At 36.6% G+C, this 23374-nt stretch overlaps 2 protein-coding genes across 2 annotated transcripts; one reads left to right on the top strand and one right to left on the bottom strand.

The window, feature by feature from the left end:
* Positions 1 to 796: 796 nt before the first annotated feature.
* On the bottom strand, positions 797 to 8469 carry Spf30 (Splicing factor 30). Its single transcript, XM_019059173.2, has 6 exons — positions 8228 to 8469; positions 6553 to 6691; positions 5764 to 5881; positions 4752 to 4892; positions 3662 to 3788; positions 797 to 1588 (listed from the first exon to the last, which is right to left on the bottom strand). The coding sequence occupies exons 1-6, from the start codon at positions 8279 to 8281 to the stop codon at positions 1445 to 1447; spliced, it is 723 nt and encodes a 240-aa protein (XP_018914718.1). The 5' UTR covers positions 8282 to 8469; the 3' UTR covers positions 797 to 1444.
* A 208-nt stretch (positions 8470 to 8677) lies between these two features.
* Positions 8678 to 23024, top strand: LOC109042431 (BTB/POZ domain-containing protein KCTD3). The gene is made up of 11 exons (XM_019059166.2): positions 8678 to 9174; positions 10318 to 10631; positions 11662 to 12021; positions 13124 to 13217; positions 14071 to 14264; positions 15087 to 15290; positions 15887 to 16003; positions 16595 to 16734; positions 18469 to 18655; positions 19180 to 19276; positions 20227 to 23024. The coding sequence occupies exons 1-11, from the start codon at positions 9113 to 9115 to the stop codon at positions 20618 to 20620; spliced, it is 2163 nt and encodes a 720-aa protein (XP_018914711.1). The 5' UTR covers positions 8678 to 9112; the 3' UTR covers positions 20621 to 23024.
* The last annotated feature ends 350 nt before the right edge of the window (positions 23025 to 23374 follow it).

Here is a 23374-nt window from a genome sequence, read left to right as displayed (position 1 = left end):
GACCATAAATAAATATGAAGAAATTGTTCAAGAAATTTACTTGTACTGAGTACATAGTTTTTATATCGTTTCTGGATAGTATTGAGTTGGAAAACTTGGATTTTTGCACTTTCCAGCACGAAGAGTAACAGGCTGGCTAAACAGTTGGAGGGTATAAAACCGCCTTTTTTATAGATTCTTTCTCGTACATCATTGAGAGTCAATTAAGTTGCTTTTTCAGTAAGAGGCATCAGGCTCAGTCTAGATGGTCGATCTTTTGAGAAACTTATTTGCCAAATAGGATTCATCTCGGCTGAAAGTAGTTTTTAAAAAAACTCTGTAGGAGTCTTGAGTAGAAGATGCCATCAGTTGTTGCTGAGGTTATGCATGAAGCTCGGTCCAAATAGTCAAATTTTTTGTTGTGGCTCTTGGGTAGAAAATGCCCGCCTCTGATTTTCAAATCTTTATTTGATCCTGAGTATTTCATTTTCCCTCCAGTTAGGACAGGTTCCATCCAAGGCTAATATTTGTAGATTCATTTTTTAAGATTTTGCTTCAGTATTTACGGTCACGAACAAAACCTATCCTAACTGGAGGGGAAGTGCAACACGTAGGGTTGAATATCAGAAGTGGGCATTTTCTACAGAAGAGCCACAATGAACAGTTCGACTGGGTGGATTCTGTCTATCACACTATCTTAGTGACACCTGGTGATGTTTTGAGTTTCTACTCTAGATATGCCATAACACTTAGATTGTCCTAGGGGTAAACTGTGCTTTTGATGGAAACTCAAAAAAAAATAATTGTAACAGCCAACTAAAAAAAAAAAATCAGTTCAAATATATTTACAGTTGATTCATTTACACTTATACCACTATGTACAAAAAATTGATGTAAGTAAAAGAGCAAGGGAAAACATTGATTTACCTGACTGAGAGACAGTTCAAAAGCAAGCTTTATGATGCTATCATTATTTAATTCAGAGATAAATGGTAAATACAGTTTTGACTCCACACCCTATTGGGTTTTCAGCTTTGTTCTCCTGGATCAAGAAATATTATCTATAGAGGAAGGCTAAAACACAATCTATAACTTTTCATGGCGAGCTACTTAAAAGAATGGAGTAAATTAAAAGTCAGAACTACTTACCTACCTAAGTTTAAGATCAAAATTGAAAAATTAGTATTTGAAGTTTCCATTTTATTTTATTTATTTACTTTTTCTTCGCACATTTCTGAATCTTTCTGCTCGCAAAAGGGCCTCTTGCTGATCATTAGTGAGCTTCAAAAAATTTACAGTGCAAAAAACTTTGTGACCCTACCAAAAACTGTTGAGCACTCTTGGGTGAAAGGAGGCAGGGTGGTTTTGTAATGCAAGAGATAAACCAAAACATCGGAGCACAGACAACAAATTCTGAACAAATTAAAGCTGAAAACAAGGTGAATACAATGACATCTCTGATCCTTCATGTCCCTCGCTTGTATTTTTCTGCCTGGACGTAATCAGTCATTCCTTTGCCACTGACTCCGCAGGTTCCTATTCCAACTCGGCCTTTCACATTGTCTGGTGAGGCAAAAATGCTCTTTTTCATTATTCCTTTTTTCGAAGCCTAAAAATAAAACAATTAAAACTATAATTAGTTTATGTGCTATATGCAGAGCCTAAAAATATATCAAGGCCATCTCCATGTTTTTGCTTCTTACCTAAATTTTGGTGAACCTTAAAAATATTTGAGACACACTAAGGTACCAAAAAGATAGTCTCCAATGCCAAATTACTATACATTTTGACAAGTAGTTGAAAAATATGTACACAGAAAATTTAAGTCGATCGAATGTGTTAGACAAATACATAAACTTTTCATAAGTTCGACTTTATTTCACTTCGGGGATCTTAAAATGCCTAAAATGACGCAACTACTTACGACTCTCATCGACATTTTTACTTTTTTGATAACAAATATTACTCTACTTCTAGAGAATGAGAAAGTCTATACATGATAGACTAAATGAATCGGCACAAGCGAAAAAGTCCGATGTCCATTTATTTGGATTTTGACATTTTGGGCTCAACGTCATCTTCGAGGGTAGGCGCATCTGTGTGTAGATGGATTTGACCTGTTTCTGGGGTTTCTCCCGGCCCAGGCAAGGCCCTGCTAGGTTTTTTGTCTTAGAGTTCAAATTTTATTTTCTTTAACATTGAAACACCCTACTTTATAAAATTACAATCAATTTTATGCATTCTAGGCAGTCCTGAATACATTTCTTGAGGGGTGATCTCAAATCATGCAAGACGTTCAATGTCCATTATTTTTCTTTTTCCGCTGTCACATAACTTTCATTGGAACTTAGAAGAAGGGTGGAATTTTTTTTTTGTGTCAATAGGAGCCTGACATTATGTTTTACTCTACTTTCAAGGTTTTTTGAGGGATCAAAAATAGTTATTTTGGAGCAGATTGTTGCGACTCATGCAAAAACATCTGATGTCCAGAGCCCTTTTTTTAAAATTACTGAGCACTGGGTAAAAATTGAGAAGGAAAACAGTAGTAACCCTTTTCTACAACCCTGTACTAAGATACACATACTTCGATTTTCTTCAAAACACCGATTCCAAGGCCCCCACAGTATTTTGCAGTTTATCAAAAGTTGGTTTTTTGGACATCGGACGTTTTTGCATGTGCCAATTCAAGTAATACCCAGCCATACTAATATATTCGAAATACCTCAGAGAAAATAGAATGAGTGAAGTTATACAGTGAAACCTCGGTAAGTCGGTTCCCGGATAAGCTGGTAACCCGCTTTAGTCGGTAGAATCGCCCGGTTTATCACCCATATAACACAATGCTAAATAAGTCTCGGTATCTCGGTTTGGTCAGATTCTGAACCCGCTTAACTCGGTGAAATTTTTCCATCTGGACCTGTTTTTCTTCGATCGTCACCCGTGATCAAGCGTAGGTAGTGTTTCCGTGCGCGGTGCGGGTCGGGTCAAGTTACGCCACGAAGGGTGAGCGAATCTCCGAGAAAGCGCAGCGCAGTGCGAGAAACGACATCGGAAATAGAGAGATAAGGAATCAAAAACACTCGATAACGACACGAAAGATGAGAACAGTAGAGAATAGGATATCTGATATCGCGTGTGAAAACACGCATGCATAATTAAGCAATTTCACGCATCGATGAGTTGACAGGTCCAGTCGGCACCGGCCCCTCTCCCCCTACCATCTTGCATTGCCCTTCCCCGCTCCCCCCGGGAATCTTCCGCAGAGTTTTTCGGGGATTTTAGTGAGTATTGATACGTTGCATTTTCAGTTCAACGACCCGCCATAGCGGGTGGCCGCGGCGCATCACCGCGCGGCATGCTGCGTGGGGTGCGCGGGGGGTGATACGCAATGGGGTACCGCGGCACCCCAACATACGATTAACCCGATGACTTCATGATGCCCTGACACTTTCAACACGCAATTTCAAGTGCATTTAGTACCATTCTCTTCGATCAAATGGCTCTCCAAAACACTCCTATGAGTCACTCTAAACGCACGTTTGCGTTTGTCCAATTTAGGGCGCGAAATTTGAAAAAGCGCGGCAGGAAAAGTGGCAGTCCGCTTAAGTCGGTAACCCGCTTAACTCGGTAAATTTCCTCGGTCCCGATGGAAACCGAGTTACCGAGGTTTCACTGTACTTACTTTGGAACTGAATGAAAGCCATTTATTTTTTTCTTGCTCTCTTTCCTCTTCGATTTGCTTGGACCTTTGTAGTTTCTTCTGCTTTTTCTTTTTCTGGTACTCCCGTATTTTCGTCACAGGCTGTTTTCTGAAAGCAAGAAAATTTAGCCTGAGTTAAAACGTCATGAAAATTAAATCTTTAATGACCTGCGACTTTTCATATTAGATTAAGATGAGATTAAAATGATTCTGTTGGGATTTTGTTTTAAACCACCTCAGTGCCGAGAATAGCGGAAGAATCAGGCATGACGTGGCAACAGGAAGGTTCCAGACCTCTCATCGGCTATTGTTGTTTGGGTGAAGAATAGTGGCATGTGGTTTCAAATAGCTCTAAAAGTGGTGTTCTTAAATGATTTGGCCATTACTTGTGAACAAACTACCGGTGGAGATTTCATAATCAGTATAGTATGGAGAATTACAAACCATTTTTAGATGAAAAAAAGGAACAATAGTTTTTAATATTTCTCTGAACGTGAGATAAAATGTAGTCTTCAATCCGACTGTGTCAGATTTTCCAAACTTTTAGCCATGGTAAGTATGCAACATGAATTATTTTTATACAGCTTACTTAATATGGGGGCTCCTTCAGCAAACAGCATGTCAACATCTTGATTTTTAAAAAAGTTATGAGGTAATGTTTGGTACCAGTTTTTTCAACTTTAAACCCCCGCATCCCTTGCCACATATTTTGGAGGGCTGAAATTTTGGGAGAAGATGCCCCCGTAGTATTCTCTTTTAATTCACCTGAAATTTAAAAAATCCAGAGGGGATTTTACATCAACTTCTTTACACTTGCTTTGGGAAAAGGAGAAGATATCTTCCTCGTCTTCAAGAAAAACTTAAATTTTACAAGGGCAAACCATTGGATGTCCAGAAAGGGCTCATATTTAATTTTGGGATGTTACAACTCTTAGAATGTCCGACAGGGAAACATTGGGTGAAGGAAAATTCCTTCATATGATATATTTTTGGGATTGTAAAATTTGAAAATTTAAAAGGACCTTTGGGGAGGCTCAATTTTTTAGACCGGTAAAAAAAAAACAACACTCACTTAAAGGAACTGGAACTTTCTTGAGCTTTTGCTGATTCTTTGATGAATTCTATTGTTGTAACAACTGCACTTTTCCCATAACTATCGAAAATGACAGAAACCTCTTCCCCTTCGATAGACTCAATAACTGCTTCATAATATCTGGAAAAAATCAAACAAATTTCAAACAATTCCAAGATGGGAAGAATAGAAAAAACAGATGAAAGTGATTCAGACACAATCATGGCAGTGGAATCATGTGTTTGATCGGCACCTTTGAGAGAATGAGCACGCTTAAACTCATGTTTACGATGAAATAAACAGAAAACCCTCTCAGTCTCCAAAGCAGCTAGCAACGTTGTTAATTTTCTAGCAGATTTCATTATCATGAACAGAAATCAACATTTCAGAATATTTTGAATGATTTTCTTTCTTTTACTATTCCTAAATTTCTCATACACACTAAATCGGCGTTATTCATTGGTATGGTCCTGAGGCCTCTATTGTCATTTGTTGATACCGCACAGACATGTTTACCGTTATTTTTTGGCACCAGTTTGATTGAAAAGGAAAAAGAAAGTTACCAACTGCCACAAATGTGACCGTGTTTAGGAGGGGAGAATTAAAAGGAGAGGCCAAATTTTCCAAGAGAACGAAAAAATTTAATTCAGGTCAAAATTGTCGATTTGGCATTTTTGATGAAAATCACTTAACAAAGTTATGAGCATATGAAATGAGCTAGGTCAGACAGGCATCAGCATGTTAGTTCTATCTTTGGCTGCATTTTTTTCGAAATCGCGATATTTCGACTTCAATTTCTGAAATGCTCTGGAGAAATTAAGTTTTGGGCGTTCTTTCCAGGAAACAGTGCAGAATTAACTCCTCTAGGCAATAGTATACTTATCTCTAATTTGGTCTCTTTTACTTTTGAGTCTCCATTTCCTATGCCTGGTCACAAATTATTACGAAAATTACATTCAGTCAGTTATTTACTGTTAAGCTGTTATGCAGAGACAAGAGAAAGGATGCTTACTGGCCATCTTCAACCCATAGGGCTTGGCACTTGTCGCCAGGTTTCCAGTCCTGTCGGGATTTGGTTGCTGCTGCAAGTGCTTCCACATCTTCAACATCAACGTCTGAAGCTGATAATGCTGTGGTAGAAGAGAAAAAGTGATGAAAAAAATTGCAGGACTTGAATTAAAAGCTTAAGATTTTTTATTTTATTTATTTATTTTATTTTTATTTTAAAATTCTTGTACGTGAAAGCTGCAATTACAGCCATAATACAGGTCAATAACAAATTTAAATTACAATAACAACAATTTAGCATGAAGCATAATCTCTCAGAATCAGCTCATCAATACTATAAAACGCTTCTTGATAGATAGATGAGCAAAACAAATGAAATTTTCCTCATAGGTATCATATATTGACTGTGAAACTGCAAAAATGCGCAACTCCATTGCATTGTTTCATAACCTCCACTCGTATTTCATTTTTTAAAAGAAGATCAAACCTTCATCACGGCTTGAAATTTTCACAGTATCATTATATTACACAGAGAAGAATGAAAATACTGATTGATCAAAACTGATTCTGTGGAGTAGATAGACATTTCAAAAACTCTTAGATAGATTTAAAACAGTGAAAATTTTTGATCTTCTAGTGTTCAATTTTGTACAGCTATAAGTGCGATTACCTTCTCAAAATATAGATCAACACTTTAAGCAAAGGATCTAAGTAAGTACAGTCTAAATGAAAAATATTAAGGAATTCGAGAAATCTTGGGGGTGTTTTAAATTCTAGCCACATAAAAACTTACATTGGCCAGTCTTTGCAGAAACTTCTTCCAAAAGCTGAGCTTTAATCAATTCAGTGGTCAAATTGATAACTTCTTCCAAATCTAGTTTTAATTTGTTCAATTCTTCATCATCGGGAGAGGTGGTTAAGGCAGCAGTCACCTGAAAAAAAATTGGGTTTGTAGTTTTTAATCATTTTTTCTAGAAGTCAAACAGACTTCTGGATCAGCATTCTACTTAAAGATGATCTGTCCCAGATTCTTGGCGTTGTCCAACTGGCACACAATGAATCGCATTAATCAAGTAAAAAATCTTGGCATACTACTTTGTAGCCAAAAAATAGGCTGTTAGCTCCTGTGCATAAGTCTAAACCAAAGACATTGAATCACATTAACCGTGCGTCCGGCTTGGTTTCGTACGGGAGAAGCGAGACATGTTTCTCGGAGCCCCATGATGGGCGGGCAAGGAAGGGGAGAGAGCTTGTGTCCCAAGCTGTCAAAGAGACTGCAGAGAGGCAATGGAGAAATCATTTGCGCGCCCGGTTTTTCCAGAATATCTCGTTTTGAGTCCATTTTCAGACAAAATTCCTAAGAAGAAAAGTTTTAGAACATATAATTTTACAACCGAACAGCAATGTTTCAGTTTTCCAAACTAATTATTGACCGAGAAAAAAAGCCTCACAATCCGACAAAAATTCACTGGAGCAGCTACTGCGCATGTGCAGATGTATGCAATGGGGACACACGAACTCACTGATGCAATCCATGCTAGGTCCGCTGAGCCATGCAAATTTATAAAATTTGTCACATCTTTCGTAACACAGGATGCACGGTCTATGTGATTCAATGTTTCTGGTCTAAAGAATCGTTCTCAACCAAAAAATTTCAACTCTCGGAGAAACAAAAACAGGACTTGCCTGCGAAAAGAATGTTGCGTTCGATACAGCACTCATTCTCTGTATTAAATAAACATTTTTTTCGACTAAATCCTACTCTCATTTTTTCAAAGGTTGAACTCTTTTTGTTGCAAATGATTTTCATTCATGCACTTCCTTTATTGTCGTTTTTTGGCTCAAAAGATAAAATCTGCCCAGATTTCTAACTTCATTGATGCAATTACTAGCATGTGTGTTCGACCTTGCCAAAAACGTAGAGTGCATCATTTCAGACAAAACCTAAGTAAGTACGTCAAGAGCTAGGGTAAGAGAACAGTGCTACCTAGTTGCTTAAACCCACCATACTCCTTTCCGCATGGTGACTCATTCAGTCTCAGATGACGGTCTGCAGGTTGTTCCTATCATTCCAGATAATAAACCACTGTAGACTGCATTTGTGTGCGTGGGTCATCACCAATTTCTGCGCACTAGCCACAGGAGTTAGAGACAAGAAAGTTTCAAACAGGGATCTGAGCACAGCACCAGAACTGCAGCAACTCTGATGAAGGCTTTGGGTATGCTGTCTACGACAGTTTAGCAACATCAATGCTTAGAGAAGGAAAACATATGTACCGATGATCGTCAGGGAGAATCTTGACGATGGCAGCTACACGCCCTTACAGTTCGGAACTAACCTCAAAAGTAAGAGGAGTTCTTGAGGGATATAAGTGAATCAAATACCTATTTCAGCGGAGGCGAGCTCGGATTGACAGTACGAAAGGAATCGATGTCAGTTATTTGTCAATAAAATTAGGAATTAGTACCTGTTGAAGTTGAAGTTTGTAACTTTGCAGGTTAGCTTGTAAATCTTCAGCCATGATTTTGAGGACTGATGCTCAAGTAAGCTTCGTCCCTGATTAAAAAATTAGGTGATTGTCACTAAGAGTATGAATTCTGCACTAAATAATAGTGACCATTAACACAAGGAAGTTGAAAAAAATCATAATCTAGCCAATGCCAATTCTATCTAGCAATAATAAATGATAAACTTTAACACAGAGATAAGGAATTAAAGAGGGGGATTCAGACGGAGAATTGTGACGCGGTCATGAGATAAGTAGGCCAAGATGCGCCGTGATCTGCTACAATTTTAAGCTCATGCAGTTTCATAAAGTTGCATATCAAGTTGGGGGCTGGGCACTTTGACGCAACGTTTCACAAAAGAGCTCCATAGAGAGACTATGAGAGACCATCAACCCATCAAGTTATTATGGTTATTATTGTTTACATCCCCATAAAGAAAATTCCAAATTCTTATTTGGGGAAGTCCTGTGGAAGAATTAGATTGAATTGAAAGTGTTTTTTCTTCAATAATTGATAGTGTTTCAGCAGAGAAGTAGTCCGTTCGTGATTACAGATTAGATTAATAGATTCATGAAATTCTGCACCAGTTGTTAAAATGCATTTTAAAACATTCTTTTGAGGTCCTGAGTGTGCTCTGCTTGGAGATTAATATCCTGCCATTGTGTGATGTTGACACTCTTCGTTCATATTTTAAATATTCGTTTGCATTCGTAATTTAATTCGTATCTATAGTGCATACAGATTGCAGCCTCTCATCTTTTCTTTCTCGAAACCTAGCTGTTCGTTCAATCATCTCCGCACGCTTATGATACTCAACCTACTTCAGTGACATAAACTTTAAAATCATGGCATATGCTTATCCCAATCACATAGGTGATATTGTTCATCTCAATGTTGGCGGAACCAGGTAATGGACGATTTTCTTGCGCACTGATATCGTTGCAGGTGTATCATGTCGCTATCGTTGAACATGACCTTGCCTACAAGGATCAGGCTTCAAATCCTTCTAAGTTACAGCAAATCAAGAATCAAAATTTGAACACCGTCAAATATCCAAATAACGCCTGTATGTATGAGAATAATATTGATTTAAGGATGAGATACATGCTTGGGTTGCCATTTTCCGCATTCCTCCAAGCATACCAAAGGATTAAATTATTATTTTAGGGGCTTTTCCTCACCATCGACATATCTGGTATGGCTTGAGCTTTTCAGGAAAAAAATTTCAGTCGCAGGAACCCTATATAATGATGGGACTGCGGAAATAAGGGCATGAATTTTTATGCTCCGCAGGGTAGAATTTCGGAATCTGATTCCACTTTGTCTTCAGGGTAAGGTAAGGCTTTAAGAGTCTCACCGCTGAGAAGTTTTGCAGTCATACTGATCTAGAATTTCTTTCCCCTAATCACAGTAGATTCAAACTTTACCTTTTACCCTGTGATTTGTGCTGACGCGAGAGGGTTAGAGTCTATGCCAAATAAGTTCATGCACTTTTAGACTGCGACGGAAGAGCTGGCATCCTGCATCTTGTGAAAGTGACATCAGACAATCTTCTGTTGCAGTTCAGAAGTGCGTAAACTTCTTTGGTGTGGACTTTACTATTGTTTTTTGCGACCGAAATCGGCAATGTTCGACCAATTTTTTAACAGACTGACTCCAGTTTCTTATTCTCCAAACTCGAGCCAACTCAATAAGGTTTTAAGTGGCAAAAAGCTGCCCTATGCAACCAATTTGCCAACACGATGATTATGCCATTTACTCACCCCCTGATCAGGAAGGGTTGTCATTGTTTTTCGTGGCAGGAGCACGAATGATAATGATACTTAATGATGCCTGCATCAATCAATATTTCAATCAGTACCTACAGTCCATTCATATTCTCATCATTTTCTACAGGGTGAAATCAATGATATGTCAAATGATGTCGTCTCTCCTGGATACCGAGGTTTAATAGGAGTAATTCTGTGCCACATCGTATCAAATCAGTCATTTTGTTTCATAGGCTGTTACTTATTTCTCTCAGTTTACTCAGATCCGCATTTTGTTCTAGGTTTTCAACCTCCAGGCAGACTTTGATGCTTGTTCCTGATTCTTTTTTCACCGCATTATTGAGTGGAAGAATCTCCAGCTTGAAAGATGAGACAGGTGCCATCTTTATTGATCGAGATCCGAAGACTTTCGCTATAATTTTGAATTACCTCAGAACTCGAGATATTGATCTCAAGAACACAGATATTAGAACTCTTCGCTTAGAGGCAGAATACTATGGAATTGCTCCACTTGTGAAGAGATTAGTGTTATGTGAAGATTTAACCCAGTCATCCTGCGGTGATGTCCTCTTTTATGGCTATTTGCCTCCCCCAAGTAAGTTCACCTTTGCAGCTACATAATCTTTTGATAAATATAAGTAGGTACCTACTTAACAGTGCTCAGTCTTCCGTAAAATTTCCTACAGTTTGAAATTTGTACTGTATATTTTGGAGAAAAAGGAATCAAAATACCTTTTGGCTCTTTAAAATTCATTGAAAAGTATTAGTTCCCAAAGAGGTTGCTCCATCTGCCGTATGAACTTGATCCCCAAAGAAAACTCCCTATTTTTTGGTATTGAAAGGCTAAGGTAAGGAAGATTTCTGGGAAGCCCAAACAGGGTTGAATTTTTTATCTTGCATAAAAACAGTTGTTTACTCATAACTTTTGAACAGTTTAAGACAATGTGCTAAACATTTCTTTTTTAAATTATTAAAAGAACTTTTTGATCCATAATTTTTTAAAGTGTTTGGAGGTGGGTTAAAGTTAAATGGTAGGTTTGCTTCAGCAGAGCACCACTCTTGAGTACGGGAGTCCTCTTTATCTTGATGCCCATCCCGCTCCTATAATATTCTGCAACATAAACCAAGGAAGACTACTTTTAGTGATTTTTTGAACTAATATGTACACGAAGCATGTGTCCTAATCTGGTATAATTAAGATCAATATTTTGGTGGAAACACTTTAAAAGTGGGAAGCTTTTAACCCATCCCTTAAATTTTTTAATTTGTTTTTTTAGAGTATTTTTCAAATATTTGCACCTTCAAGCTAGAATTGGACTGCATTTTGCAATTTGGAACTATAAAGTCTGGCTCATCTGAAAAAAAACACTTATGTGTACAGGGAAACTAATGGCACATACGTTGTTTTTAAACCGGGCCAGAATTTATTGTTCCAAATTGCAAAATGCAGTCCAATTGATTAAAGTTATCGACTTTCAACTTCGAGACGTCTGCGCACAGGAATCTTCGAGTTAACGTTGCATGCTGTTTGCCTGTGCCTTGTCATATTGTACAAATTGACCAAGCTTCACGTACTGTTAATGTAGATGTTCAGTCTCATTTTTACATCTGACCTCTTATTGCAGACATACCCGTTCAAGATTCAGGTGGACCAGCGAGTAAGGTGGAGGAGCCGAGCACGTCAACTCGGGGTGATCAGATCACTACTCCATGTGTTCATCCAAATCCACCTCCGAACTCTCCCTCAGCCTCACCGATACCACATACACATGGAGCATACCAAAGATGTCACTCGAGGAATTCCTCTCTAGATATGCGTGTTTCAACCAATTTCCCTCGAAGTTCAAGCGACACGCGAAGAAATGGCACCAACAATGGTCATTCTAGAACAGCTTCCTTGGATCTTCGTCATACAAGAAATTCCTCAGCTGATCTGAATAAATATATTCGAAATGATATTGGTCTCGTATTTGGTTGCTCTCAAGGTGAGTGTAGCTCTATTTGTTTTTGTGTAGTGAAGAGGAGAAATATATATTCAAATTGCATGCCCTGCTCTCCAACAATCTACAATTTTTAGAAGTAAATTTAGTAGTTATAAGAATTCTCAAAATATCTTGCAACTGTTATCTCTCATCGGAGGTCCCAACGTATCCTCTACATTATTAGTGCAATTTCGTTTAAGATTGTATCATCTATTTGCATTGTTCTCATTCCAAAAGATTTCAATGAGAGTTGGATATTTTAGAAAAATTTGCCTTGGATTAAAAAAAATCTGTAGTACATTACTTCTTAGACAATAAATTAATGATACAACAATGATCAAGTGAATTGACATCAAACAACAAGTAAATCTTTGTGAAAAATTTCATGACAGTGTTCCAAAAAGCATTTTTAAGATGAGAAGCTAATCAAAATTCCACCAACCAAAAGCCTACAGTCTAGGCAATATATAAAATTAATGAATTAATTTTATGAAAAAGGTTTGAAGAGTAAATAAGAATTTAATTACTCAATTAAACATAAAATAAACAATGTAAGCAGCAAGGCAATGCCTAAAGTTGAGTTTAGTCAATCAAAAAACACTGTTTCCCCCGCCTGGTTTTGTCATCAGAACTGATCAAAAATATCGTTTCAAACTGATCCCATTTTTGGCATTTTTGAAACGGTGCTTCCTTGCCACTTAGGGTGCCAAAATCGAGGGAAATTCCCTGGCGTTGAGTTCACTTAAACTTTCAGGAGTTTAATGAAAAATAATGGGTGCTATTGACCCATCCTTTGTTACTAGTCCCAAGTAAAGAGATGGATGGGATTTCAACCTTAGGAGTTTTTAAAAATGAACTGATCATAAATAAAACTATTAACCTAATACCTTTTAGGGTTGGCATGGCTGAGAGTTGTGATGAACTGTGTATTTTGTGGATTTAGTGTTTAAAGTCCTATCCCAGAGATGAAAAATGTTGAATTTTAACTTTTGTAAAGTTTCTTAAAATATTGAAAAGAAGCTTCAATGCATTTAAATTATCTTTATTTTATCCACATGGAAATTTATTTGTAGCAGTCATAATTTTTTTCTTTCTTTCTTTTTAGGTTCAAACTGGACAGAAGCAAACAAAGTGCAAATCATCAAAGCCCACCATCATTGGATTGCAATTGCCTATGCTCACTTCATTGTTTGCTACAAGTATACTTTCACTTTTGTTGTTTCTTAATATTATTTTTGTTTTTTATTGCTTTGCCTGGATATTATTCTTCAATGGAGTGTAATATCAACAGCAACTAGTTTTCTCTCTTGGTTGCTTTGTGAGCCCATGAAGAAGCCATTCAACTCATAGCCCTTAAGCGATTCAGCAGTCAAGCACTGAAAGCACCAACCTCGAAATTAATTTAGTGGCTAATTTGATATAAGTAGACTTCGGTTTTTTTTTTTTTTTGGCGAGTGAAAAGCTGAAATGGACCAGAGCTGAAAATTATGATCTCTCATTCATGTGTTGCATTGGGGAATTTTTTATGTGTCCATTGTGTCCTGAGTGAAATTGTATGAGGTCACATAATTTACCCAAACGGTAAATGACAAATTTCTAACTTTAGCACACTGAGCAAATAGTTAAAAATCTTTAAAACTTGTAGTGACTTTAGACTATTATCAGAATGTTCTGTTAAAATGTCAAGATGATATCCCTAAGGTACCTCAAAAAATCAATTAGAGTAAGTTGGCACCTCTCCTAAATTTTCACAATCATTTAACATCTTAAGGGAGGAAAAGTCTAATTTTTGAAATCAAGTTTAGCATGTGAGCTTTATTCTGAGTATACAAACTACTAAAGAATGGATAAAGCAAATTAATTGCCTGATTAACTGCTGAGTATCAGTAGTCAGTGCTCATTTTTTAAGAGCAAAATGGAGTCTCTAGATAGGTTCTTTAGCTACCGGTGAGATAGTCTGTCTACTTTTTCTACTTTTTTACCTGTGCAAACCAGGATTCTCTTCTTTTACAAATTATATGACTGTTAACTTAATTTATATTTCATTTTTAGACTCAAAGATCATACGGGATGGCAACACGTTTTTACCTCCAGTTATATAGAAAGCTATATTGAACGGTTAGCAATTAATGCCAAAATAGGGCAGCCCGGTGTTGGTGAAGCAACCAATAAAATGATTGCCATTTCTTATGGAAGTCAAGTCAGATTGTGGGGAATCTCCGAAAATGGAAATCGAACAAATATTGGTAAGAGAAACAAGTTTCTTTTACTATAGACACTATGGACGAATGATAGATGAGTCTACTGCTTTATTTTTTTTTTCCATTGCTATACTATCAACTGACCTATTTGTTCATCAATCATTATGCATACTTTTTTTAATTTCAACATCAATTTTTAAATCCTAGCAAAGTTGTTTAGAAATGAGGGGGGAAAAACGCTAAGAAGTGGCCTGAAATGTACGTAACAAGGTGGAGAAATGGTGCTGTTGTTTTTTTTCAACCTACGCAACTTGCAGTTCATGAATTTGCTTTCTGTTTTCCCCTACATCGGAACAAAAGTCAACATGCATTTGGAGATGTTTCAAAATAAAGATCGTACCTAGTTTCATCAAGAAGCTGTAAATATTTTATACATGGAATGTGGATGAACATGCTGCTAATCGCCTAAAATCAAACAGAATACCTTAAGTTAACCGTTAAACACAAATTCTGCATTTCGCAGTTCATGTACAAACTTGGAGGAACTATACCTCTATCATAATTTTTTACTAATGGAGAAATGCTCATCACTACACACTCTTTCCTCCTTGATAGATAACAGTTGTGTGCAAAATTCCAGGACTCAGATAATTTTCTTGAACTATGATTCTCCAGATGCGCTTGACGGCACCAGGCTTCTTGGCAAATGGGGCAAAGTTTCCTCGCAGTTTTTGGCTAAATTTAACTTTATTTATTAAGATTTCCAATGTCTACTCTTCAAGAAAAAATATTCAAAAGAACTTTTCATTTTTCTTTCAACAAAAGACAACATAAAGTCTTAAACTTTTTGATTAATTTTCATTCTAGGAACTTTTAATCTTAGTGTGAGAGTGGAGCACTTATTTTTCATTGGAAACCAGCTTGTGGGATTATCATCAACAGGCAAAATAGGTGTATGGCATTCAATGACACAGCACTGGCAGGTCCAAGATGTTGTTCCCATTTCATCATTCGACACAGCTGGTTCTTTCCTGCTCCTTGGCTGCAACAATGGCTCCATCTATTACATTGGTATTTTTCAGTTTTGTATATTTTTGCAATTTATTGTTAATTTTAATTTGTACTGAATTAGTTTTTTCTACATTTTGTTTTTAAAACACCAAATGGCTTTCATTCAAATCTGATGTGCAAAAGTTTGAGGAGTTTATCCTCCTTTGATCCTGGAACAAGGTAACTAATGATATAAGAGTCCAAATTGGCAATTTCCTTTTGAATGGGATTTTAAACTGTTTGATCCTCATATTGATGATAAAGCTACAGTCTGCTACAGAGATGCGTATCTTGGTTTGCGGCATTGCAGACTTTTTGTTATACTTTACATTTTACATTGAAAACTAATCAATGTATTTTCTTGAAATTTTCATTCTTTTTTCGTCTCTGTCAATTTCATTAATTTTCTGTGAAGTTTCCTTTTTCTTTAAAAAAAAAAGGGCCCCATTCAGTTGACAAATTTTACTGTATCATCAAGGCGAAGATTAGAAGCAAAAGTGTACCATTGAGTTAAAAATGTTAGAGATGATTCGTCCTGGAACCTTGCAGGCTTACAGAAACACCTTCAAATACTAAGAAAATAATATTATCACTGCTCCTATGTATGTGACTTTCAGATATGCAAAAGTTCCCGCTCCGCATGAAAGATAATGATCTACTGGTAACTGAGCTGTATAAAGATCCATCAAATGATCCTATCACGGCAATTTCTGTTTATCTCACTCCAAAAACAAGTAAGTTTTAGCACTGCATAACTTAAAGCATACTTTGTTTTTTTAACATTTGTTTTCTAATTGCTGTTCCATATGATGCCATATCTAAAACTGCGGAATGGTTCCTAGTTTAGTCTCAACGCTCGGCTAACAGAAGGCTAGAAAACCATTGTTAGAGGATTGACTCCTATGGCTCTCCATACGAAATGACTCTAATGCGCTCTATAAATTCAATTGACCGACTTGTAGACATGTCAAAATAAAATAATTTTTGAAATTTAGAAGTGAGAACATCTCTGTCCTATTGATACTGATTTTTAGTACTTCTTATCCAGAAAGCATTGCAATTTCAGAAAATATGATTAGCAAAGTCCTTATTTGAACATTCTTACACTGTAAGTAGGTACCTTTTATTCCAATTTGAGCCAGATTTTGAATTCATCTTTCAGGTAAAAAAAATCCATCAGCATGAGAAATTTTGACTCTTAAAAGTTTTAGTATCCATGTCAGTGGAAGAGGGCTATTTCATCTAATCTTGGACTTAGTAATTTTTTTCCTATTTTTGCCTTTTACGTAGTTTGAATTTTTGAGGAATGTGATTTTTTTTTCCAGACGTTTGTGGAAATTGGATTGAAATAGCTTACGGCACTTGTTCTGGGATTGTTCGAGTAATTGTGCAACATCCAGAAACTGTGGGGAATGCACCTCAGTTGTTCCAAACTTTCACTGTTCATCAGAGCCCTGTTACGAAGGTGATCATCATACTTAGCTGCATATTTCCTACCTTAAAAGCAGATAGTACACAAAAGACAAGAGGTTTTCAAGGATGTACTTATCATACAAGCAGTGATAAAATCAGTTTTACAGGGGAAAGTAAAGGTAGAAGGAGAAGGAAAACAACACTTAAATATTTCATTGTTTCGATCTCTTTAAAACTTGAACTACAGTAAGAATCAGATAGCAAAATGCATATTTATATTGGGCCTTTCTAAAAAGAGCCTATCTATTCAGCAGAATCATTTGGGTATTATCTTATTGGCTAGGAGTTGGATGTGGGGTAATTATGTACAAAAAGCCCTGCAATGTAGAAGATTAAAATTGAAACTGTCTCTTGAGTGGCCTTTAGCCGGTGGAATGTTTTCCCTTCTTCCTCTTTTAAGATATGACCGTATTGCTGAACTATTCTAGCAGGAATGGCACTAATCAAACGGGTCATATAAGCAGGAGAATTAAAAGCAACAACCGTATTTGTCGGATTCCAAGACATGGTGTTGAGACATTCTCTCTCCTGCGGGGCGATTATTGAAATTTCTTGTTTGTCGGGATGACATAGATGACATAGGTTAAAAGGCGGAGCGTGATTGGTCGGCTATGTCTTATCGCTGCTTTATCGTGCCTTTGTCAGGTGGAATGATCGACAAGCTAACGGCACCTCTTAAGTTTCCGACAGTATGTCGATCATTCCACCTGACAAAGGCACGACAAAGCAGCGATAAGACATAGCCGACCAATCACGCTCCGCCTTTTAACCTATGTCATCTATGTCGTCTCGACGAACAAGAAATTTCAATAATCGCCCCGCTGGCAGAGGACCTAACAAAATGTGCGGAACAAGAGAAAATATAAGGAACCAAACCTAAAATATTAATAATCAGGATAAATAAAAATAAAGAAATAAATATAAAAACTCTGACTTTTATTTTATTATAATGATAAAAATTAATAAATTCAGTAGTTAGAAATTGCAATAAAGATATATAGTTAAGAGTAGTTAGAAATTGCAATAAAGAAATATAGTTAAGAGTAATAGTATAGTATAGTTAGTAAGATATGTAGTTTCTCTTAGTTTTGGATTTCCCTTTTGGTTGGCGTTTTTAATTTTGGGTTGATTTAACTTCAATAGTAAATGTTTTTCTCATTTAGTTCCTTTGGGTACTCCCCTAATTTTAATTTCTTTTATAGTGTTAATCACTAGGCTCATCACTTTCACATAAGAGATTCGGGAAAGAAGACTGGCGAGAAGAAAGAGGGCTGGCAAGCAATCACAAAACTACTACAAAGAAAAGAAAGAAAAGATGGTTTGTCGGGTTTAGCCCCCCGACAGGGCTAAACTAAGTTTTACACTTCCACTGAAAATACTGAGTGAATTGGTCTCAAAAGAAGACAAACGTTGAACTGATACTTGACCACCAGAACAGAACAAGAGAAGTAGAAGAAGAAGAAGGGGGGGCAGAAATTCAGTTGCCACACGACATTTTGAAAAATGAAGGGGTAGGGGGGGAAGCCCCGTTACAGTTTTTTCGAAGACAGCTTTCGCTGGAAGAGTTCTAAATGAAGCATTGTTTTCAATAGGTCTCCAGAAACGCACCATCAGTTCTTTCCTAGACTTCGATAAATGCGCTCTTTCATCATTTTTTTTTATCGAAATCAGTAGCAGCTAGCATTTTGATGAATAACGTATAAGTTTTCTTTTCTGATAATTTTAGGTAACTTTATCAGAAAAATATCTGGTCTCTCTTTGCTGTGAGTATAATCATGTTCGCTCATGGAGTGTGAATCGATTCAGGGGAATGATATCAACGCAACCAGGCTCTACACCAATTGCCTCTTTCAAAATATTATCTCTGGATGAAGTGGAGCCATGTGTTAGCTATGCTGCTGGAAACGATTGTGGTAAATACATCTTTTTTGCCATTATATGATTTATTTGAAATTATTAAAGAGATCATGAAAATACTTCTCGTTAAATCAGGTTATGAACATTTCAGAGATGCAGAAACTGCCTAGCCTTCCTATTTTAAAAACTTCCTAACCCCAAAGTTTCAAAGCCACCACCAACTTTTGTCTTTTAACCATAAATTGCCACGATTTTTTAAAAGACACTCAATTACCATAGAAATTTTTGAAGAAATTCGTAATTTTAATACTACAGCAAGCTGACCTTCCCAATATTCACAGTCCCCCCATTTGTTATGAGTGTGGCTACGGGATCATGATCATGTCATCGGGAAACAAAAATGTTGGTATCCCTCCTGAAAATGAAAAGAAGAGATGAGATTTTGTGACACTGCAATTTCGATGTGACTATTTTGCTCAACTCCATCCAGTTGTAAACTCGCTCAATGTTGGGCAGCACTCCCAAAAAATGCATTAAATCTTTTTGTCTTGATCTTAAAACTTTATTTTCTCTCTTTAAGGTCCTTTTGGAGAGCAAGATGACGAACAAATTTTTGTTCAGAAAGTGGTGCCTGAAACTTGCGAGCTTTTTATTCGGTTAGCATCTAATGGAAGAAGGTGAGTTCTTGTTTCGTAATTTTTCTTTTTTTTCTTTGAAGTGGAGTATGAATAGGGCACTTTTTCTACGAGTGCAATGTACTCAAGAGCCAATGAAAAAATTTGTATTGAGTACGTACACTTACTTAGTATTTTTGCGCTCCTGTGATCACGGTGGAACAAAATTGATGTCTTGTGAAAATCACAATCACAACATAGTTTTTAATTCTGGTACTGATTACCACAAGATTTTAATGATGTCTGAATTATTTTTGAATTCTTGTAGTTGGAGAGTTGAGATTTGGGGACCATCCTTTAAGTAAAAAAAGAAACTATCTTCTCAGGATCTCTTTTTGGAGGAGGGTCATGACCAAGGGAGGTTTTTTTTCACAACTTTCTGAGAAATTCAAATATGGAAAATGAAAATAGATGCCTTTTAGTGAGAGTTCAATGCACAATTTTTTCCAGAAATTTTGCTCAGCGTCATGAGCCTCCACCTTCATATTTTTTGCTGTCTAATTTACACAAATATTCGTGAGTCTCCAGTTTTTAGTGAATTAATTTCTCTAAAATACAATAAAGATTCAAATGTATTTTCAAATCTGCAGTACATCTTTCTGAAATGAGCTCCCAACTAGCCAAACGCAGTCTCTCATGGTGACGACAAGAGTTGCGATCAGAATCATAGACTGAAATCATGTACTGATTTAGTTCTTGATTTATATACTTGATATAATACTTAAGGTTTTTAATTTTTCGTATTAGTCGTGTACAGGTTGTCATTTTCCTGTTACACCTCAGGTGGCTTTTGACTTGCCAGCTTTTCTTTCTTGAGTTTTTCTCAAGTTTTCTGCAGTGCCTATTTTGCATACTTTATTTGAAGAACTCAACAATTTTCTGTTGAGAAACAACGTCCATATTGTATATCGATGGAAAAGTATCCATTTGAATCATTTCACTTTGTATTTTAGGGTTTGTGTCATTCGAGCAGCGGATGGAGTTACAATCACATCATTTTGCGTCCATGAATGCGAAGGCTCTAGTCGGATGGGGTCAAGGCCACGGCGCTTCATCTTTACAGGACATAGCAATGGAGGTGTTCAAATCTGGGATCTGACTGCTGCATTGGAGCTGGTCTCCAAAGGGGAACCTCTGCAAACGTATGGAGGCCCTACACCTCACGAACTACTGAGACTTCTGGACCAGTGCGATTTGAGCAACAGTCACTGCTCAACTCCGTGTATCTCACCTTGTCCGGCTAACTTAAGTGGAGCAGCCGCAGCTCGCATCAAGGCTGCCAATATGGACTTCTTGAACCAGCAAATGGCTGCCTCAACCCCTCCCACTCCTGGCACGCACCACTAGTAACAGGCAATAAATCTTGCTGGAAGAAAGACACTGAAGATCTCTGGTTTTATAAAAATCGATACTTCTGAGAATCTTCGAAACATTTTTCTCAAAAATGCTCTGATCAATCCCTCATTCCCCCTGAAATGAGGTTGAAATTTTTTTTTTTACTCTATTCCTCACAGTATTTTGGGAAATCTTTTAGGTCTTCTTCGCTTTTCACTGCTTGCTGTTTGTTTTTCAACTGAAAGTTCTATCAGAAGTAAGTAACAATGCAATTTTCAAAGAAAATTCATAAAAGCCAGATCAAAAGAAGAATTGTGATTTTTTTTTTTAAATATGTGGGTGAAGTTTACTCATCTCATACAATTTGAGCTTGAATTTTGCTGGTTGCGTTCGACTGTAAATTGAACAAACATAACCTTACAAGTAGCTGAATTGGTCAATGAGAGCTTATGGCTGATTCATGGACCACTTGAGTCAGCTGTAACTGACACACGGCTGATCAACAAAATTCGGCTTCTCGGATGTTGCAATTTTTTGTCATGTGTGATTCTAACCTTATGATTTATGTTTTCGATTCTTTAACTATCAGTTTATGAAATTTTACTTAGTGGAAAAGGTGTGTATTGGTTTATGTTTCTTTATGGGTCCAACCCACAATCTCTAGAAGATTAAATTTTGTTGATTTTGTCATCGTTTCCCCTTTGTAAAACATTCGATTTTACCATTCCATCTTTATTTTTAATATACGATAAGACTTTAAATGACTTCAAAATTGAATCATCACAATATCAGAGAATTTTTCTTGTCTAATGAATCTCTGAAGACTACCTAGAAAGGTTGGTTTCAGAAACATCCTAACAGAAAGGTGTACCTTTATCAGGCTTTGCACTAATAATATAGATGAAACTCACTTTAAGGTAGCCTCCTCTAAGCAATTTGACCAATGGACCACTAAACAAGGTGCAAATTTAGGCGTTCTGATGTCTGTGGTGTATCCTGTTCAACATTTCACGGGAAACACAATTCGGGCAGTGAAAATCACAGAAATTACTTCCTTTGTGAGACACTTAATGTGTTTTGATGCGTGGATTCAAACCTCCCACTCATGTAAAAACAAAAGTTTACGTGAGTCAAATTGCGCACAAAACGTTACTGTAACAGTCTCTGCGGTATCAAATTATGGTAGACTCAATCTCTGTGCTTTGACTCAGCTGTTGTATGTTGTTAACACTTTGAACAACACAAGGCAGAGGAGGAATCCTGCTCGATTAAGAAACCTGCCAAAACCGTTGAACAACACAAGGTGGAGAAGGAGTCCTGCTCGATTAAACCGTTGGAGTGCGCGATTTGATACAAGTAGACTATTATTTCTCTTGTGAGCAAGGAATTCAAATTTCCGGTAGCCAATGTGAACTATGTACAATAATATCTTAGTTAGAAATTGATTTTGGTATTTTTTTTTTTTTTTTTTTTCGGCTAATCAAGCTCTACGTGAAATTTTGGTTCGGAAACATAGATTAGAATGCTTACATTCGCAATTTGTCTAGTGGCTTGTTGAATTGTTGATCCAACTGCTCAGAAAAATTTTCTCAAAACTAATCCAGGCATTTTTTCCAATGCATTTCGACTTTTGACAACATCTGAATCCTGTTTCCATAAACTGTTTTCATGCCTTGTTTACTTGTGAAAGGAGTCCTGTTTTTAAAACTTGCGGAAGTCTTACCAGCATTTTTCTGAAACATTTTTTCATTGGTGAGAGATGCTTGAAGGTATCATACCCTACTTGAATAATACCTATAATAACATGTATGTATTTATATACATCAGAAATGGCTTCTTTCATCAAAACTCTGTCTTCTTCAGTTTTTTCATGTATTTTTTTCATCTGTATTTTTATTCTCACCATGAGTCTGATTCTAACCATGAGTCAATGAAGATCAATCATTTTCCGCAATGAATAAGTGGACTCATAATCCATGCTGAGAAATTGCATGGTTACATCAATGACCAAAGTGCGAAACCACGTATCTCCATCGCGATGAATCAAAATTTCCGCTCCTAAATTATTTTTTTGAAAGGATATCAAGGGAACCTTATAACTTTAAATTCGTATAGAATACTTCTTACAGGGAGGAAAAAATCACGTAAGTTTTCAAGAAAAGATGGTCACTAATTTCCCAAAGGAAAAATAAAGCATGACAGGAAGTCTGCAATGCCGCAAAAGGAGATACGTCGTTTCGCACTTCAGCCATCGATATGTAAATCTGTTATGTTATTAATTTTTCACAAAACTTTATTTATTTCACCCTATGTAAACATAGGTAAGCATGTGCTCTGTAATCATAGGTAGTTCAAAATTATCGTTGTATCATAATGCTTTAATGCTATAAATATACAAATCTGATCAAATATTTTATTCCATGTCTTCTTCTTCTTGAAATTTAATTTTACAGTGTATAAAATTGGCCAAACAATGACAATGCGAATCTCAATTGCTATGTTGGAAAATTTCGTATTATGTTTTATTTCCTTTGAGAAAAACTTAGTATAACATTTCCTACCAAATTTTTGTAATTTTCTGAGGATGATAGAAGAAAATTCAGAGAAAACTTTAATATGTTGCAACGTCTGGTTCAGTTTTCCTTTAAAAAACCACGAGCAGAGACATTCAAGGCTGCAATCTGAGGTATGCATTTTTCAATTTTAGGCATCGATATGAAAGTTTGAGAAGATAGCAAAGGAAATGAGGCTTCATGATTTTTTGCT

Source organism: Bemisia tabaci, chromosome 6 (assembly GCF_918797505.1).
Source record: "Bemisia tabaci chromosome 6, PGI_BMITA_v3".
Classification (NCBI taxonomy): domain Eukaryota; kingdom Metazoa; phylum Arthropoda; class Insecta; order Hemiptera; family Aleyrodidae; genus Bemisia; species Bemisia tabaci.
Note: the sequence above shows the minus strand (reverse complement) of the source record. Positions and strands in the feature narration are given on the sequence as shown.

Excerpts from the sequence above, each read along its gene's own strand:
- Spf30 (XM_019059173.2), bottom strand. The coding sequence starts at position 8,281 with ATGGCTGAAGATTTACAAGCTAACCTGCAAAGTTACAAACTTCAACTT. Across the intron at positions 3,789-4,751 it reads GAAAGTTCCAGTTCCTTTAA|AAAACAGCCTGTGACGAAAA; the intron begins GTGAGTGTTGTT and ends TCTTGCTTTCAG. Across the intron at positions 1,589-3,661 it reads GGCTTTCATTCAGTTCCAAA|GCTTCGAAAAAAGGAATAAT; the intron begins GTAAGTACAGTG and ends TTTTATTTTTAG.
- LOC109042431 (XM_019059166.2), top strand. The coding sequence starts at position 9,113 with ATGGCATATGCTTATCCCAATCACATAGGTGATATTGTTCATCTCAAT. Across the intron at positions 14,265-15,086 it reads TGGAAATCGAACAAATATTG|GAACTTTTAATCTTAGTGTG; the intron begins GTAAGAGAAACA and ends TTTTCATTCTAG. Across the intron at positions 18,656-19,179 it reads TGCTGCTGGAAACGATTGTG|GTCCTTTTGGAGAGCAAGAT; the intron begins GTAAATACATCT and ends TCTCTCTTTAAG.